Consider the following 18,533-nt stretch of genomic DNA (forward strand, 5'->3'; position numbering starts at 1 on the left):
CTGCTAAGTTGGCAATCACTGTGTGTACCCAACCAAATTCACTTCGGATTTTGGGTGAGTGGAATATTCAATTAAAAATGAGGAAAGCGCAATCAGTAGTGCAGAGTGGCCAGTACATATTAATGACTATACTTATGCAGAACAGTGAGCTGGAAATAAACATTACTATAAAAACCCTTGAAGCTACCAAATTAGCTAGTTGTACAGTAGTGACATGCTAAGGATTGGCAGAAGCACCGCATTCTGAAGTAAATCCTTTTGCATTTACCTTCATACTCCAAGGCCATCTCTGCTGGATTAAGAAAAAAATCAAACTGAAACAAACATGTCTGGAGTAAAGGATGCAATTTGCACTACAGTGCACTTGGCCCTGTAAAGTGCAGAGGTTGGCAGGTGCTTAAGAGCCCAACACTCACTGAACATAGTGAGGGCCTAAGTCACAGGCACTTTTTGAAAATGTTCCCTCCTAGTCCATACTATGACCCAGAGACAGGCATGAATCACCTTAATCACTTAACAGTTACACAGAAGGGACAAGGTAGGGGAGGACCAACTTCCGATAGTGAGACACACAAGCTTTCAAGCATACATAGACCTCTTCTTCAGGATTCAGTTTGTGTCCATGCAGCAGCTTTTTTGCCATCACAAATGTGTCTCCCCTCACACCTTCCATGCTATTTATCCACGTTTGTATCAGAGTACAGAGGGCATGCACAGAAAGGAACATGGGCCAACGGACTGTGGGAGGTTTTCTAGATAGCTGGAAGTAAGGGGGACGGGCCAGATTGATTACAAAGATCAGTGTTTTTCAACCTTTTTGATACCAGGGACCAGCTTAGAATCATAGAATATCAGGGTTGGAAGGGACCTCAGGAGGTCATCTAGTCCAACCCCCTGCTCAAAGCAAGACCAACACCAACTAAATCATCCAAGCCAAGGCTTTCTCAAGCCGGGCCTTGAAAACCTCTAAGGATGGAGTTTCCACCATCTCCATAGGTAACCCATTCCAGTGCTTCACCACCCTCCTAGTGAAATAGTGTTTCCTAATATCCAACCTAGACCTCCCCCACTGCAACTTGAGACCATTGCTTCTTGTTCTGTCATCTGCCACCACTGAAAACAGCCTTGCTCTATCCTCTTTGGAACCCCCCTTCAGGTAGTTAAAGACTGCTATCAAATTCCCCCTCACTCTTCACTTCTGCAGACTAAATAACCCCAGTTCCCTCAGCCTCTCCTTGTAAGTCATGTGCCCCAGCTCCTTAATAATTTTCGTTGCCCTCCGCTGGACTCCCTCCAATTTGTCCACATCCCTTCTGTAGTGGGGGGACCAAAACTGGACGCAACGCTCCAGGTGTGGCCTCACCAGTGCCAAATGGAGGGGAATAACCACTTCCCTCGATCTGCTGGCAATGCTCCTACTAATACAGCCCAATATACCATTGGCCTTCTTGACAACAAGGGCACACTGCTGACTCATATCCAGCTTCTCATCCACTCTAATCCTCAGGTCCTTTTCTACACTGTAGCAGTGCATGGGATTTCCTTCCTTCCTTCCCAAGTGCAGAACTCTGCACTTGTCCTTGTTGAACCTTATCAGATTTCTCTTGGCCCAATCCTCCAATTTGTCTAGGTCACTCTGGACCCTTCCCTACCTTCCAGCATATCTACTTCTCCTCCCAGTTTAGTGTCATCTGCAAACTTGCTGAGGATGCAATTAATCCCATCATCCAGATCATTAATAAAGATGTTGAACAAAACCAGCCCCAGGACTGACCCCTGGGGCACTCCGCTTGATACCAACTGCCAACTAGACATGGAGCCATTGATCACTACCCGTTGAGCCCGACAATCTAGCCAGCTTTCTATCCACCTTATAGACCATTCATCCAATCCACACTACTTTAACTTGCTGGCAACAATATTGTGGGAGACCGTATCAAAAGTTTTGCTAAAGTCAAGATATATCACATGCACTGCTTTCCCCATATCCACAGAACCAGTTATCTCATCACGGAAGGCAATCAGGTTGGTCAGGCATCACTTGCCCTTGGTGAATCCAAAGCTTGCAGCCTTTCTAAACAGTGTCAGGGGGATCTGAGGGACAGGCCATTGAGAAAGACTGACACAGGTACTTAGGACAAATGGCTACTTGTGACGAAGTGGAAAATGTCCTAGTGTTTGCATGAATACTGTGCGCGCCTCAGTTTTCCCTATGCGTTGCACAAGTATCTAGGTGGGGGGATAAGGGTGTGGGACCTTTGCAGATACCCCGAGAGGGAAGGTGCAAGTGCCGTCTAGCTCCCTGGGCCCAGACAATAGTTGTATCCTGGCAACTGATTGCTGGGCCCCATCCTCTGCACGAGCCAGTTGGAGGAATTGGAGAACAAAGGGAGGTGGAGGCAAGGTGACCGGTTTGCCTGGGGAACAGCATACAGGATGGAGGAGGGGCAACTGGGTGTGACCGAAGGTGGGCTGCTGGAGGCTGGTCAGACTCCTGGTTTGGGACTCAGGAGGAGAGACCCATGGCTCTGGGTCTCCTCAAGTTGAACTTTGCTGTAACTTCCTGCTTTCTGTGCTAAGAAGATTCTGCTCTATGCTGTGTTCCAGACGACTAATAAACCCTTCTGTTTTACACCGCTGGCTGAGAGTCACTCCTGACTGCTGAAGTTGGGGGTGCATGGCCCCTTTGGAGGGCGTGTAAGGTTTCCCCAGCTGTCCTATTCAGGTGGCTCACTGCAGGGAGCTTATGGCGTGCGACAGGGATGCTGAATGCTCCGAGGTCAGATCAAGGAGGAGCTGAAGCCCAGGAGGCTTGTCCTAGTGAGAGTGTGCCCCAAGGGGCAGTCACACTGCAAGAGGGTCCTGGTCTGGGGGCTAGTCTTCACCAGACTCACTGCAGCTGCGCTAATGTAGGGCAGTAGTGTGAACGCACTATGAAGACCAGAGAGCGCTTTCCTGTCAGCATAATTACTCCACCTCAGTGAAAGGTGGAAGCTATGACCCAATGAGAGTGTGTCCCACTGACTTAGTGCTGGTGCGGACAGCTCAGGGGGGTGGCTTTTTCATATCCGTGACCGACACAAGTTACATCAACTTAAGCGGAAGCGTAGACAAGCCCTGAACTTCATTCAATGGTTCCAGAGCACCAAGCCCGTGCATCCATGAACTACTATGGGGGGAAAAAGTCCCCAATGCCTCAAACCAACACCATATACCTGGCTAGGCCTCTGGAGAGGGCAGCACCCTTACCTGACCATGGTACTAATTAGGGCTGTCGATTAATCACAGTTAACTCACACGATTAACTCAAAAAAAAATTAAAAAAAAAAAAAATGAATCGCACAGTTACATTTCAATTGGTATTCTATTGTGTGTGTGTATTAAACATTTTCGGGTGTATTCTACATTTTCAAATATATTGATTTCCATTACAACACAGAATACAAAATGTACAGTGCTCACTCTATTCTATTTATTACAAATATTTGCACTGTAAAAATGATAAACAAAAGAAATCACATTTTTCAATTCACCTCATACAAGTACTGAAGTGCAATCTCTTTATCGTGAAAGTGCAACTTACAAATATAGATTTTTCTGTTACATAACTGCACCCAAAAACAAACCCAATGTAAAACTTTAGACCTTACAAGTCTCCTCACTCCTACCTCTTGTTCAGTCAGTCAGTCACTGAGAGAAACAAGTCTGTTGACATTTATGGGAGATATGCTGCCCACTTCTTATTCACAATGTCACCTGAAAGTGAGAACAGGCGTTTGTATGGCACTTTTGTAGCCGGCATTGCAAGGTGTTTACATGCCAGAGGTGCTGAACATTCGTATGCCCCTTCATGCCTCGGCCACTGTTCCAGAGGACATGCTTCCATGCGGATGACACTTGTTAAAAAAATAATGGGTTAAATAACGTGTGACTGAATTCCTTGGGGGAGAGCGGTGCGCCCCCTGCACTGTTTCACCCGCATGCTGCCACAGATTTTCTGTTATAGCAGTCGCAGATGAATACCCAGCAAATGATGTTCATTTTAAGAACACTTTCACTGCAGATATGACCAAACACAAAGAAGGTACCAATCTGAGATTTCTAAAGATAGCTACAATACTCGACCCAAGGTTTAAGAATCTGAAGTGCCTTCCAAAATCTGAGAGGGATGAGGTGTGGAGCATGCTTTCAGAAGTCTTAAAAGAGCAATACTCCAATGTGGAAACTACAGATCCAAACCACCAAAAGAGAAAATCAGCCTTCTGCTGGTGGCATCTAACTCAGATGATGAAAGTGAACATGTGTGGGCCACACTGCTTTGGATCATTATTGAGCAGAATTCATCATCAGCATGGACACATTATCTCCTGCAAATGTAAACAAACTTCTTTGTCTTAGCAATTGGCTGAACAAGAAGCAAGACTGAGTGTACTTGTAGGCTCTAAAGTTTTACATTGCATTCTCAAACAAAACAATTTTTTTTGTACATAATTCTACATTTGCGAGTTCAACTTTCATGATAAAGAGATTGCACTATATTACTTGTATTAGGTCAAGTGAAAAACACTATTTCTTTTGGTTTTTTGTACAGTATAAATATTTGTAATGAAAAATAAATATAAGTGAGCACTGTACACTCTGTATTCTGTGTTGTAATTGAAATAAATATATTTGAAAATGTAGAAAACATCCACAAATGTTTAAATGGTATTCTATTATTTTTAAGTGCGCAATTACATTTTTCAATTGCTTGACAGCCCTAGTACTAACAGGATATTAACCATGTTGCGTCTGTAGCAAAACGCATTTTGGAGCCAGCCACTGGTAATAAAGTCTATTATGAATTATGGCAAGGACAGGGCCTTAATAAGAACAGTCACTTCACTGGGATGATCCCCAGGAAATTGATTTAGGCCCTGGCTGCACAAGACATGACTGTAGCTTTATAACCAGTTTGTACCCCACACAGCAAATTTGATCTGCTAGTTGGATCATCCATTTCTCCAGACCACAGACATGCTGCAGCTGGGGGACATAGTCCACTAGGTCAGTGTGGGAACTCACAAACCATGATGCACACTGTGGAGGACTGCAAAATGGCAACTTCCTGGAGCTCTTCATGCCTTGAACATCACTGATAAGAACGCTGCGGCTTGGCCGGATTGCATACACTAAATTAATAAAACGAACCACACACAGCTGAGTTACGCCCCCACTCCAGCCTTCCTGGCTCACAAAGGTTGGGGCATGATGTAGAGTATCTGCACCCAATACACTGCCTAGAAGCATTTGTCTCAGAACACCCAGGCCCCAACCCAACAACTACATATTACCCAGCCGGTCTCACACCCCCCTTGAAAAACCTAGGTATTGTTTCTTGCTGTGATATTGACCCACATCATCCTTTATTGCCTCTAACGTTTGTGTGGTTTTGAATTGCAAGACCACCGCTGCACCTGGTTTTGGGTCCCAGAATGAAAGAAGTTGTGAACTGCTGCTCTAATACACAGAAGCATCTATTCACCAAACTTAATGCCTATAGCGGAAAGTTACTCCACTCCCTCCTTTAACCAAGTTTAAGATACTTTCAAAGATCTAAGCGATCTCTCACTGTATCTTTGCAGGAACCATGAATAGAAACAGAGAATTGCAGGACTGGAAGGGACCTCGAGAGGTCATCTAGTCCAGTTCCCTGCATGAATATTAGAAGCCAGCAAAGAAACACTTACCATAGTTGCCTTCTAAATCCATTTGACTGATGCTGAAAGAACTGAAGCTTTGTTGGAGGACGCTTTGAGCCAGTCTCTGAGTGTCACTCTCCTCCTAAAAATATCAACCCTACAGATGAAAAATGAGGAGATTCACAGATTTCTAAGGCCAGAAGAGAATTATGATAATCTAGGAGTGGTTTTTAACCTGCCACCGGCAGACCCCTGGGGGTTCACAGATTATGTCTAGGATTTCCAAAGGGGTCCTGCTCCTCCATTCAAAATTTTTTAGGAGTCCTCAAATGAAAAAAAGTTGAAAACTACTGATCTAGGCTGACCTTCTGTAGAACACAAGGCATAGGACTGCCAGGAATTAATTCCCATTTGACCTAGAGCAGATCTTTTTGAAATCAAAATTGGATGTCTTTCGAAAATTTGATGGAGAATCTACAACAGTTGGTAATTTTTCCAATGGTTAATTATCCTCACTGTTAAAAATAAACCTTATTTCCATTCTGCATTTTTCTAGCTTCAACTTCCAGGCACTGGAAATAACTTTAAAGTCATTTCAATTTATCCATCACAGCTATTAAGTGTCAAAGATCAACTGCACTACAGCAAGTGGTAGACTTTACAGCTACGCTGTGCAGGCATAGGATACAAGCTTATTCTTGGGGGCCCACGTATAACGTAGGGTACGGGAACCACGTATTCTTGTGCTCCACAGAGAAAAGGTTTCCTCCAAGATGCTAAAATCCATAGATTTTTGTCTGAAACATTCTCTTTTCCCAATACATTTAAGAGGATTCAAAGAACCAGTTCCCAAGAAAAATTAAGCCATGTATTTGGGGAGCTCAGTTATCTTTTCTTATACACACTTAAAGTAATACTCCATCCTGAGCCCTTCCACCTGCCTGAGAGGTCAACACTTTTACACCTACCTTGTGGCTCATGATCTGTATGAAGAACTTGGTTCCTGATGTTTTAGTTAAAACAAACAAACAAACACAAAGAGTTAGATTCTCTCCTGTTTTCACTGCAATTCACACAATTTGAATGCATCGGTCCTCTAAAAAAAATCCTTCCCCCCCAAGATTATAAGTCTAAATAAGACAGAATTTAAAGGACTGCACAGTCTAGAGACAACCTGAATCTCAGATTTGGTTGCCCATCAGAAAATATGTTTGCTACCCCGCCGGCCCAGCCGGGGAAAGGGGGAGGGGGAGGGAGGGGGAAGGGCTACCCGGCCGGGGGGAGGGAAGAGGGAATAGGTTACCGGCCCGGGGGAGGGGAGGGGAACCCGGCAGGAGGCGTTACCCAGCAGACTTTGCGCCGAACCGGGGGCACGCGGTCTCAGTGCGAAGGCGGCTCCTGGAGCTCCGGAGCAGGCACCGCGAAGCTCCCGCGTCCTGCGCCGTGAGACCACAGCGAGGCTCCAACCCCCCCTCCCCTCGGGCACCCCAGCGAGGCTCCAACCCCCCCGCTCCCCTCGGGCACCCCAGCGAGGCTCCAACCCCCCCGCTCCCCCTCGGGCACCCCAGCGAGGCTCCAACCCCCCCGCTCCCCCTCGGGCACCCCAGCGAGGCTCCAACCCCCCCGCTCCCCCTCGGGCACCCCAGCGAGGCTCCAACCCCCCCGCTCCCCCTCGGGCACCCCAGCGAGGCGCTCACCCCCCCTCCCCTCGGGCACCCCAGCGAGGCGCTCACCCCCCCCCTCCCCTCGGGCACCACAGCGAGGCTCCAACCCACCCGCTCCCCCTCGGGCACCCCAGTGAGGCTCCAACCCCCCCGCTCCCCCTCGGGCACCACAGCGAGGCGCTCACCCCCCCTCCCCTCGGGCACCACAGCGAGGCTCCAACCCCCCCTCCCCTCGGGCACCCTAGCGAGGCTCCAACCCCCACTCCCCTCGGGCACCCCAGCGAGGCTGCTCAAGTCAGCCCACCCGCGGAAGGGGCGGGGCGGGAGGGGTCTGGGCACTCGGCGCAGGGGTTAGCTGGCGCCCCCCAGGGTCGGGCTTGGATTGGAGCAGGCCGTGCTGGGAGGGCGGGGCGAATGGGGGAGTGCGGCTAAGGGGCCATGGTGCAGGCTGGGACAGCAGTGGTGGCAGGGGATGGAGCGCAGCCTGGATGGTAGAGCAGTGCATGCTGGGAACGTGGGTCAGAGGTGGAGCGGTGCAGGCTGGGACAGCAGCCGAGGGCAGGAGCAGTGCACCCTGGGAATGTGGGTCAGAGGTGGAGCAGTGCAGGCTGGGACAGCAGCCGAGGGCAGGAGCAGTGCATGCTGGGAACGTGGGTCAGAGGTGGAGCGGTGCAGGCTGGGACAGCAGGTGAGGGGCAGGAGCAGTGCATCCTGGGAACGTGGGTCCGAGGTGGAGCGGTGCAGGCTGGGAGAGCAGGTGAGGGGCAGGAGCAGTGCGTGCTGGGAACGTGGGTCCGAGGTGGAGCGGTGCAGGCTGGGGCAGCAGCGGAGGGGCAGGAGCAGTGCATGCTGGGAATGTGGGTCAGGGGTGGAGCAGTGTATGCTGGGACATCAGCTGAGAGGGGAGCAGTGCACTCTGGGAGTGCAGCTTGAGGGTCTGGGAGCTGTTTATGCTTAGGGTTACCAACTTTCTAATTGCACAAAACCAAACACCCTGCCCCTGCGCCTGCCCCTGCCCCCCTCTCACTACATTCCCCCTCCCTCGGTGGCTCGCTCTCCCCTGCCCTCAATCACTTTCGCTGGGCTGGGGCAGGGGATTGGAGTATGGGAGGGGTGAGGGCTCTAACTGGGGGTGCAGACTCTGGGGTGGGGCCAGAAATGAGGGGTTCAGGGAGGAGGGAGCTCTGGGCTGGGGCAGGGAGCTGGAGTGCGGGAGGAGGTGAGGGTTCCAGCTGGAGTGCGGGCTCTGGGGTGGGGCTAGGGATGAGGGGTTTGGGCTGTAGGAGGGGGCTCCGGGCTGGGGGGTGAGGCTGAGGGATTCAGAGTGTGGGAGGAGGCTGTGGGTTCAGGCAAGGGGTTGGGGTGTGGGAGAGAGTGAGGGCTGGGGCTGAAGTCTCTGGGGTGTGGCCGGGGATGAGGGGTTTGGGGTGCAGGAGGGGCTCCAGGCTGGGGCTGAGGAATTCAGAGTACGGGAGGGGGCTGTGGGTTGAGGCAGGGGGTTGGGGTGCAGGATTGGGTATGGACTCCAGCTGGCGGTGCAGGCTCTGGGGTGGGGCTGGGGGTGCAGGACGGAGCTCTGGGTTTGGGGGAGTGGCTCAGGGCTGGAGCAGGGGGTTGGGGCACATGCTTACCTCAGTCAGCGGGGCTAAGGCAGGCTCCCTACCTGTCCTGGCTCTGCGCTTGACTTGGAAGTGGCCAGCAGCAGGTCCAACTCCTAGGCTGGGGGCCAGGAGGCTCGGTGCGCTGCTCTCACCCACAAGCACTGACAAACCCCCCCCCCCGCTCCCATTGGCTGCAGTTCCCAACCAATGGGAGTGTGGAGCTGGTGCTCAGGGTGGGGGCAGCACACAGAGCCCCATGGCTCTCGCGCCTAGGAGCTGGACCTGCTGGCCGCTTCTGGGGCGCAACGCAGTGCCAGGACAGGTTGGGACCAGCCTGCCTTAGCCCTGCAGCACCGCCAACCGGACTTTTAACGGGACCCTTTTCAGGGTCCCTTTCCAACTGGGCGTTCCAGTCAAAAACCAGACACCTGGCAACCCTATGTATGCTGGGAGTGTGGGCAAGTAGGGAGGGGTGTCTGCTCATGAGCTATGGGCTGCCCTGCTTAGACTAAGCTGCCCGGCCCATGCTGGGGCCTCTGGAAGTTGTCACTTCAGTACCATGATGTGCTTTTGCTCTGAAACATGACTGGCTAAAAATGGCATCTCCTTAGCTGGCGTGTGTGTGTGAGTGTGTGTGTGTGTGTGTGTGTGTGTGTGTGTGTGTGTGTGTGTGTGAGAGAATCAGAGCTGTGACGGTAGTGACAAAAATGAGAAAGGGGAGGATTTGTTGCATTTTGCTCGTTTTAACTCAGCAGAGCCAGCCCAGCTACAGGAGGGAGAGCTCAGGTCTATTCTGCATCATCATTGTTATTATTTATTTGTATTAGCATAGTGCCCAGGAGCCCTAGTCATGGACAAAGATCTGTTGTGGTAGGCACTGTATAGTGATTAAACACATGCAACATTAACAGAATTAATATCATATTGCCGCAATATAAATCCACACTACATCCATATCTTGAATACTGTGTGCAGATGTGGTCGCCCCATCTCAAAAAGATATATTGAAAATGGAAAAGATACAGAAAGGGGAAACAAAAATGATTAGGGGTATGGAACAGCTTCCTTATAAGGAGAGAGAAGACTAGGACTTTTCAGCTTGGAAAAGAAACGACTAAGGGGGGATATGATTGAGGTCTATAAAATCATGACTGGTGTGGAGAAACTAAATAAGGAAGTGCTATTTCTGCTTCTCATTACACAAGAACCAGAGGTCATCAAATGAAATTAATAGGCAACAGGCTTAAAACAAACAAAAGGAAGTATTTCTTCACACAATGCACAGTCAACCTGTGGAACTCCTTGCCAGAGGAAGTTGTGAAGGCCAAGACTATAACAGGGTTTAAAAAAAGAACTAGATTAATTCATGAATTAGTCAGGATGAGCAGGGATGCAAACCCAAGCTCTGAAGTGTACCTAGCCTCTGTTTGCCAGAAGCTGGGAATGGGCCAACACTAGGTAAGGAGGAATTCTAGGCTACCCTTAGCTGTATGGTTATGACACTGTCTGACCCCCCTACTGGGTCCCAAGGCCATAGAGCCATTCAGCCAAATGGATGGTATTGAGATGGGGGACTATGACCTGTTCAAAGAGGCTTTGCTGCTGAAGTATGAACTGACCCCCAAGGCGTACAGGAAACGATTCCGGGGTGTACGCAAGACCCCAGGTGTCACAAGGAGGTCGCCAATCTGCTGGGGGAATATCCCTGTAGGTGTGGGAAGGGCACAGGGGCCACTACCACAGAGGAGGGGTGTAACCTGGTGGGGTTGGGGCAGCTGTATGACATCTGCCCTCCAGACCTTAGGATGTGGTTAGTGGACTGGAAGCCTAAAGATCTGCGCAGTGCAGGGGCACTATTGGATGAGTTTGTGAACAGCAGATAGGGGGCAGGAGGGAGTTCCACATCAGGAATTATGATGTGATTGGAATAACAGAGACTTGGTGGGATAACTAACATGACTGGAGTACTGTCATGGATGGATATAAACTGTTCAGGAAGGACAGGCAGGGCAGAAAAGGTGGGAGAGTTGCACTGTATGTAAGGGAGCAGTATGACTGCTCAGAGCTCAAGATTGAAACTGCAGAAAAACCTGAGTGTTTCTGGATTAAGTTTAGAAGCGTGAGCAACAAGGGTGATGTTGTGGTGGGAGTCTGCTATAGACCACCGGACCAGGGGGATGAGGTGGACGAGGCTTTCTTCCAGCAACTCACAGAAGTTACTAGATCGCAGGCCCTGGTTCTCATCTGGGTGACTGAAGTCTCCCATATCTGCTGGGAGAGCAATACAGCGGTGCACAGACAATCCAGGAAGTTTTTGGAAAGTGTAGGGGACAATTTCCTGGTGCAAGTGCTGGAGGAACCAACTAAGGGCAGAGCTCTTTTTGACCTGCTGCTCACAAACTGGGAAGAATTAGTAGGGGAAGGTAAAGTGGATGGGAACCTGGGAGGCAGTGACCATGAGATGGTCGAGGTCAGGATCCTGACACAGGGAAGAAAGGAGAGCAGCAGAATACGGACCCTGGACTTCAGAAAAGCAGACTTTGACTCCCTCAGGGAACTGATGGGCAGGATCCCCTGGGAGAATAACATGAGGGGGAAAGGAGTCCAGGAGAGCTGGCTGTATTTTAAAGAATCCTTATTGAGGTTACAGGGACAAACCATCCCGATGTGTAGAAAGAATAGTAAATATGGCAGGCGACCAGCTTGGCTTAACAGTGAAATTCTTGCTGATCTTAAAACACAAAAAAGAAGAAGCTTACAAGTGGAAGACTGGACAAATGACCAGGGAAGAGTATAAAAATATTGCTCGGGCATCCAGGAGTGAAATCAGGAAGGCCAAACCACACCTGGAGTTGCAGCTAGCAAGAGATGTTAAGAGTAACAAGAAGGGTTTCTTCAGGTATGTTAGCAACAAGAAGAAAGTAAAGGAAAGTGTGGGCCCCTTACTGAATGAGGGAGGCAACCTACTGGCAGAGGATGTGGAAAAAGCGAATGTACTCAATGCTTTTTTTGCCTCTGTCTTCACGAACAAGGTCAGCTCCCAGACTACGGCACTGGGCAGCACAGCATGGGGAGGAGGTGACCAGCCCTCTGTGGAGAAAGAAGTGGTTCGGGACTATTTAGAAAAGCTGGGTGAGCACAAGTCCATGGGGCCGGATGCGCTGCATCTGAGAGTGCTAAAGGAGTTGGCGGATGTGATTGCAGAGCCATTGGCCATTCTCTTTGAAAACTCATAGCGATCGGGGGAAGTGCCGGACGACTGGAAAAAGGCTAATGTAGTGCCCATCTTTAAAAAAGGGAAGAAGGAGGATCCTGGGAACTACAGGCCAGTCAGCCTCACCTCAGTCCCTGGAAAAATCATGGAGCAGGTCCTCAAGGAATCAATTCTGATGCAGTTAGAGGAGAGGAAAGTGATCAGGAAGAGTCAGCATGGATTCACCAAGGGCAAGTCATGCCTGACCAATCTAATTGCCTTCTATGATGAGATAACTGGCTCTGTGGATGAGGGGAAAGCGGTGGACATGTTGTTCCTTGACTTTAGCAAAGCTTCTGACACGGTCTCCCACAGTGTTCTTGCCAGCAAGTTAAAGTAGTATGGGCTGGATGAATGGACTATAAGGTGGATAGAAAACTGGCTAGATTGTCGGGCTCAACGGGTAGTGATCAATGGCTCCATGTCTAGGTGGCAGCCGGTATCAAGAGGAGTGCCCCAAGGGTCGGTCCTGGGGCCGGTTTTGTTCAATGTCTTCATAAATAATCTGGAGGATGGTGTGGATTGCACCCTCAGCAAGTTTGCAGATGACACTAAACTGGGAGGAGAGGTAGATACGCTGGAGGGTAGGGATAGGATACAGAGGGACCTAGACAAATTGGAGGATTGTGCCAAAAGAAATCTGATGAGGTTCAACAAGGACAAGTGCAGAGTCCTGCACTTCGGAGGGAAGAATCCCATGCACTGCTACAGACTAGGGACCGAATGGCTCGGCAGCAGTTCTGCAGAAAAGGACCTATGGGTGACAGTGGACGAGAAGCTGGATATGAGTCAACAGTGTGCCCTTGTTGCCAAGAAGGCCAATGGCATTTTGGGATGTATAAGTAGGGGCATTGCCAGCAGATCGAGGGATGTGGTCGTTCCCCTCTACTCGACATTGGTGAGGCCTCATCTGGAGTACTGAGTCCAGTTTTGGGCCCCACACTACAAGAAGGATGTGGCAAATTGGAAAGAGTCCAACAGAGGGCAACAAAAATGATTAAGGGACTGGAACACATGACTTATGAGGAGAGGCTGAGGGAACTGGGATTGTTTAGTCTGCGGAAGAGAAGAAGGAGGGGGGATTTGATAGCTGCTTTCAACTACCTGAAAGGGTGTTCCAAAGAAGATGGATCTAGACTGTTCTCAGTGGTGGTAGATGACAGAACGAGGAGTAATGGTCTCAAGATGCAGTGGGGGAGGTTTAGGTTGGATATTAGGAAAAACTTTTTCACTAGGAGGGTTGTGAAGCACTGGAATGCGTTACCTAGGGAGGTGGTGGACTCTCCTTCCTTAGACATTTTTAAGGTCAGGCTTGACAAAGCCCTGGCTGGGATGATTTAGTTGGGGATTGGTCCTGCTTTGAGCAGGGGGTTGGACTAGATGACCTCCTGAGGTCCCTTCCAACCCTGATATTCTATGATTCTATGACTCAGAAGGGGAGTCACACAGAGACCTCTCCAGGGTGGGACTCCAGGAAGCCCAACTCACGGGTGCCCCTGAAGGTCAGGGTGGGCCAATCCCCCGTGGGACTTGAGGGACCTGAAATGTAATTTATGTGGCCAAAAAGGACACAAGGTGGCTCAATGCCTGAAGATGGAGGAAATGGCAGCCGAGCAGAACCCGGGGGGGGGTCAACCGAAGCCCACCAAGAGGGGGCACCGCAGGTCCAGGGGGCCGCAGTCGATAGGGCTATGCTGGGGGTGGGGGGGAGATACCGAAGCACCGAGGGTAGGGCTTGACAGTGCTGGGCCAGAGCCTCTGTCCCAAGGTGGGGAAACTGAGGCACTGCGAACCAGGGCTGTACCCTCAAACCCAGCAGCCGAATTCCAGATGGAGCTGCAGGAGGATCCCTCCTTAGAGAAGCTGAGGGCCCTTGCTGGCCACAGTGGTGCAGGATCCCAGGGGGAGGACTGCCGGGAGAGATTTCTGTGGGAGAAGGGATTCCTGTACCGGGAATGGGCTGTGTCAAGGTTCCTTCCCCACTCTGAACTCTAGGGTACAGATGTGGGGACCTGCATGAAAACCTCATAAGCTTACTTTTACCAGCTTAGGTTAAAACTTCCCCAAGGTACAAAATTATTTTACTCTTGGATTTCTACTGCCACCACCAAACTTTAACTGGGTTTACTGGGAAAATGTAGTTTGGACACGTCTTTCCCCCCAAAATCCTCCCAACCCTTGCACCCCACTTCCTGGGGAAGGTTTGGTAAAAATCCTCACCAATTTGCATAGGTGACCACAGACCCAAACCCTTGGATCTTAGAACAATGAAAAAGCATTCAATTTTCTTACAAGAAGACTTTTAATAGAAGTACAGGAATCACCTCTGTAAAATCAGGATGGTAGATACCTTACAGGGTAATTAGATTCAAAACAAAGAGAATCCCTCTAGGCAAAACCTTAAGTTACAAAAAAGACACACAGACAGGAATAGTCATTCTATTCAGCACAACTCTTCTCAGCCATTTAAAGAAATCATAATCTAACACATACCTAGCTAGATTACTTACTAAAAGTTCTAAGACTCCATTCCTGTTCTGTCCCCGGCAAAAGCAGCATACACACAGACACAGACCCTTTGTTTCTCTCCCTCCTCCCAGCTTTTGAAAGTATCTTGTCTCCTCATTGGTCATTTTGGTCAGGTGCCAGCGAGGTTACCTTTAGCTTCTTAACCCTTTACGGGTGAGAGGATTTTTCCTCTGGCCAGGAGGGATTTTAAAGGGGTTTACCCTTCCCTTTATATTTATGACAGGCTGGTTCAGGGCCAATTGAACCTTGGAAAGGCAGGAGGCAATTGGTGGTCCTCCCCCAGAGGGACCACCACAGACTGTTGTATTTGGCCCACAATATTCCCCTTTCAGGGCATCTGGCGCACCAGGCAGAGGCTGCTGCAGAACTTTTAGTGGCCCGGGGCCTTTGATGCCGTCCAACAGTATTGAGGGCCTGGGACTCCTGCCAGAGTGGGGGGGAAGGCCCAGGATAAGTGTAAAGCAGCTCTGAGACCTCTGCCCATCACAGAGGAGCCTTTCCAGAGGGTGTCCAGGGACATAGTGGGGCCCCTCAGCAGGGCAACCCAGTCGGGGAAGAAATACATTCTGGTGGTGGTAGATTTCGCTATGCGCTACCCCGAGGCAGTGGCCATGTCCTCTAGGGAGGCAGACACCGTGGCAGACGCGCTGCTCACCATTTTTAGCAGAGTGGGTTCCCCAAGGAGGTCCTTACAGACCAGAGGTCCAACTTCATGTCAACCCTGCTCCAGTGCTTGTGGGAGAAGTGTGGGGTCTGACACACCTGGGCCTCAGCGTCTCACCCTCAGTCCAACAGGCTGGGGGAGAGGTTCAATGGGACCCTAAAGATGATGCTGAAAACCTTTCTGGACCAGCACCCACAGGACTGGGAGAAGTATTTTCCCCACCTGCTGTTCACATACAGGGAAGTGCCCCAGGAATCCACAGGGTTTTCCCCTTTCGAGTTGTTGTATAGGAGGAGGGTGAGGGGACCCCTCGACTTGATGAGGGACGAGTGCGGGGGGAAGGCCTCCCCCGATGGAGTATGTTCTGACCTTTCTGGAAAAGCTCGCGGAGCTCATGGGCTTGGCCAGGGGAAACCTAGCCAGGGCACAGAGGAAGCAGAAGGTCTGGTACGACCGCTCAGCACGTGCCTGCTTCTAGGCTACCAGGGACCAGGGGATGCTTCTCATCCCCATGAGGAAGCACAAGCTGCAAGCTGCCTGGGACGGCCCCTTCAAGGTCATCAGACAGGAAAATGAGGTGAAATATGTCGTGGAACTGTCCATCCGGGCACACCGCCACCGGGAGCACCATGTCAACATGATGAAGCCATACTGGGACAGGGAGAAGTTGGGGCTGGCTGGGTGTGGGCAGTGGGAGGAGAAGGGAGAGGATCCCCTGGTGGGACTCCTCCCTGAGGGGGGGGCTGACCCCTCGCTGGAATCAATTCTCCCCTCAGACCAGCTAACCCCTGCCCAGCAGGCAGAGATCAGAGAGGTGCTGCCTTCACACCGGCAGCTGTTCTCCAGCCGGCCTGGGCTCACTAACCTGGCTGTTCACCGGGTGGAAACAGGAGCCAATCTTCCCATCAGGTGTTCCCCATTCAGGGTCACTAGAAAAACAGCCCAGGACCTGGAGAGAGAGGTTGGAGACATGCTGGCTTTAGGGGTGATCCAGCCATCCTCCAGCCCCTGGGCCTCTCCCATGGTGCTGGTCCCCAAGAAGGATGGGTTGAGCCGGTTCTGTGTGGATATCGGAAGTTCAGTGCCATCACCGTGTCCGATGCCTACCACCAATAAAATCCTAGACAAGTTGTGGGGGCGCTGATGTGACGAAGTGGGACTGTTCTTAATGTTTCCTCTGAATAGTGTGGGGGTGCCTCAGTTTCCCCTATGCAGTTCTTAAGGATCTAGGTGGTGGGATAAGGGTGTCTGAACACTGCAGAGCCCTAGAGGGCAGGTGTGTGCAGGAGTCTGGACACAGAGAATGGCCGACACCCTGTTTCCTGGCCACTGATGGCCTGGGCCCTTCCCCCCTGCAAGGTGAGAGCTAAAGGGTTGGAGAACAAGGGAATCAGGTTCCCTCCTGGCCGGGGAAAGGGACAAAGCCCAGAGGAGGAGGGGCTGGAGGGAGTTTCAGTTTGGGGCTGGCTGGGACATGGAGTGAAGGGCAGACGTGGTTGTCTGGCTCACTGCCCCCCAAAATGGACCCAGCTGAGGGGTCCTGTTCTCTGCACCTACAAGCTCTGTTTTAGACCATGTTCCTGTCATTTAATAAACCTCTGTTTTACTGGCTGGCTGAGAGTCACATCTGACTGTGAAGTTGGGGGGCAGGACCCTCTGGCTTCCCCAGGAGCCCCGCCTGAGCGGACTCGCTGTGGGAAGCGCACGGAGGGGCAGAGGATGCTGAATGCTCTGAGGTCAGACCCAGGAAGCTGTGTGAGCCGTGTGTCCTGCAGACAGTCTGCTCACAGACAGGAGACTTCCCCAGAGTCCTGACTGGCTTCATGGGGAGCAGTTCCAGAGCATCGCCCGGGGACTCCATGACAGCGATCAAATCCCCCCTCACTCTTCTCTTCTGCAGACAAAATAACCACAGTTCCCTCAGCCTCTCCCCATAAGTCACGTGCCCCAGCTCCCTACTCATTTTCATTGCCCTCCGCTGGACTCTCTCCAATTTGTCCGCATCCTTTCTGTAGTGGGGGCCCAAAACTGGACGCAATGCTCCAGATGAGGCCCTCACCAGTGCTGAATAGAGGGGAATAATCACTTCCCTCGATCTGTGGGCAATACTCCTACTAATGCAGCCCAATATGCTGTTAGCCTTTTTGGCAACACGGGCACACTGCTGACTCATCTCCAGCTTCTCATCTGCTGTAACCCCAGGTGCCTCCCCCCAGCCCTGCTGTAAGCCCCTCAAGTCACCCCGCTCTGCCCCAAACAATCTCCCTCCAGCAGGGTCTGCATGCAGGTCTCTGCAGGATGAGCTCTTCTGCAAGCCTGGTGCAGCTTCACCTGTCCCTGGGTCCCAGCTCCACCCTAGTCATGATCCCCCCAATCCAGGCCCAAAGGTCTTGGGGGCCCTGGCACAGCTGACACTGGGAGCTTATGCTCAAATAAATTGGTTAGTCTCTAAGGTGCCACAAGTACTTCTTTTCTTTTTCCTAACCCAAATGGCTACAGGGAGTTCCAAGCTGGGACAAGTTCACCTTGATGTCTTTCTCCAGCAGGCAGATGGTTGCAGAATCTCTCCTGGGTTGCAGAATCGCTCCTAGCCAGGGCTGGCTTTGATGCAGCAGCCTGGGGACGGTGCCCCATCCTAGCTGGGCAGGGCTCATGCCCTCCTTGCCTGGCCAATCCCATGGGGCTCCCCTTGAATATGTCCAGGACGCGATGGCTGCAGCCCTGCAGCCGCTGTACAGCCATGGGCACAGTAGGCCTGTGTGTGGGTGTTCGTCTGGCTCCAGGGCTGGGGAGGGAGGAGGAGACCCGGGAAAGAGCAGCAGCAAGCCATTCGCTGAGTAGACAGGACTGGGCTGGCAGCTCCAGGCGCGTTTCCAGCTCCGCGGAGAGGGACATCAAGGCTGGCTGGACTGGGTCTGCGCTTCCCTCCGAGCCAGGCTCCGGGCAAAGCGTTGGTGACTGGGAGACCCAGCGTGTGTGTGATTACCCCAAACCTTCCTGCAGGAGCCGGGGGACTGGGTGGCACCTGGAAAGACCGTGGAGGTGTTTCCTTTGGGCCAGCTCCAGCCTGGCCAGGCTCCAAGCTCAGCGCTCCCCTGCCAGCCTCGTGAAGGGTCCTGGAGGAGCCAGAACACAGGGCAG

At 51.4% G+C, this 18,533-nt stretch overlaps 1 protein-coding gene across 1 annotated transcript in view; it reads right to left on the reverse strand.

Annotated features, from left to right (window-relative positions):
* LOC141975265 (maestro heat-like repeat-containing protein family member 2B) overlaps positions 1-18,533 on the reverse strand; it is a 77,246-nt gene that overhangs the window by 15,929 nt on the left and 42,784 nt on the right. The window contains 1 exon segment of the mRNA XM_074935564.1: positions 5,730-5,826. Within this exon segment, the coding sequence (XP_074791665.1) occupies positions 5,730-5,826 (97 nt within the window).

This window comes from Natator depressus, chromosome 20 (assembly GCF_965152275.1).
Source record: "Natator depressus isolate rNatDep1 chromosome 20, rNatDep2.hap1, whole genome shotgun sequence".
In the NCBI taxonomy this organism is placed as follows: domain Eukaryota; kingdom Metazoa; phylum Chordata; order Testudines; family Cheloniidae; genus Natator; species Natator depressus.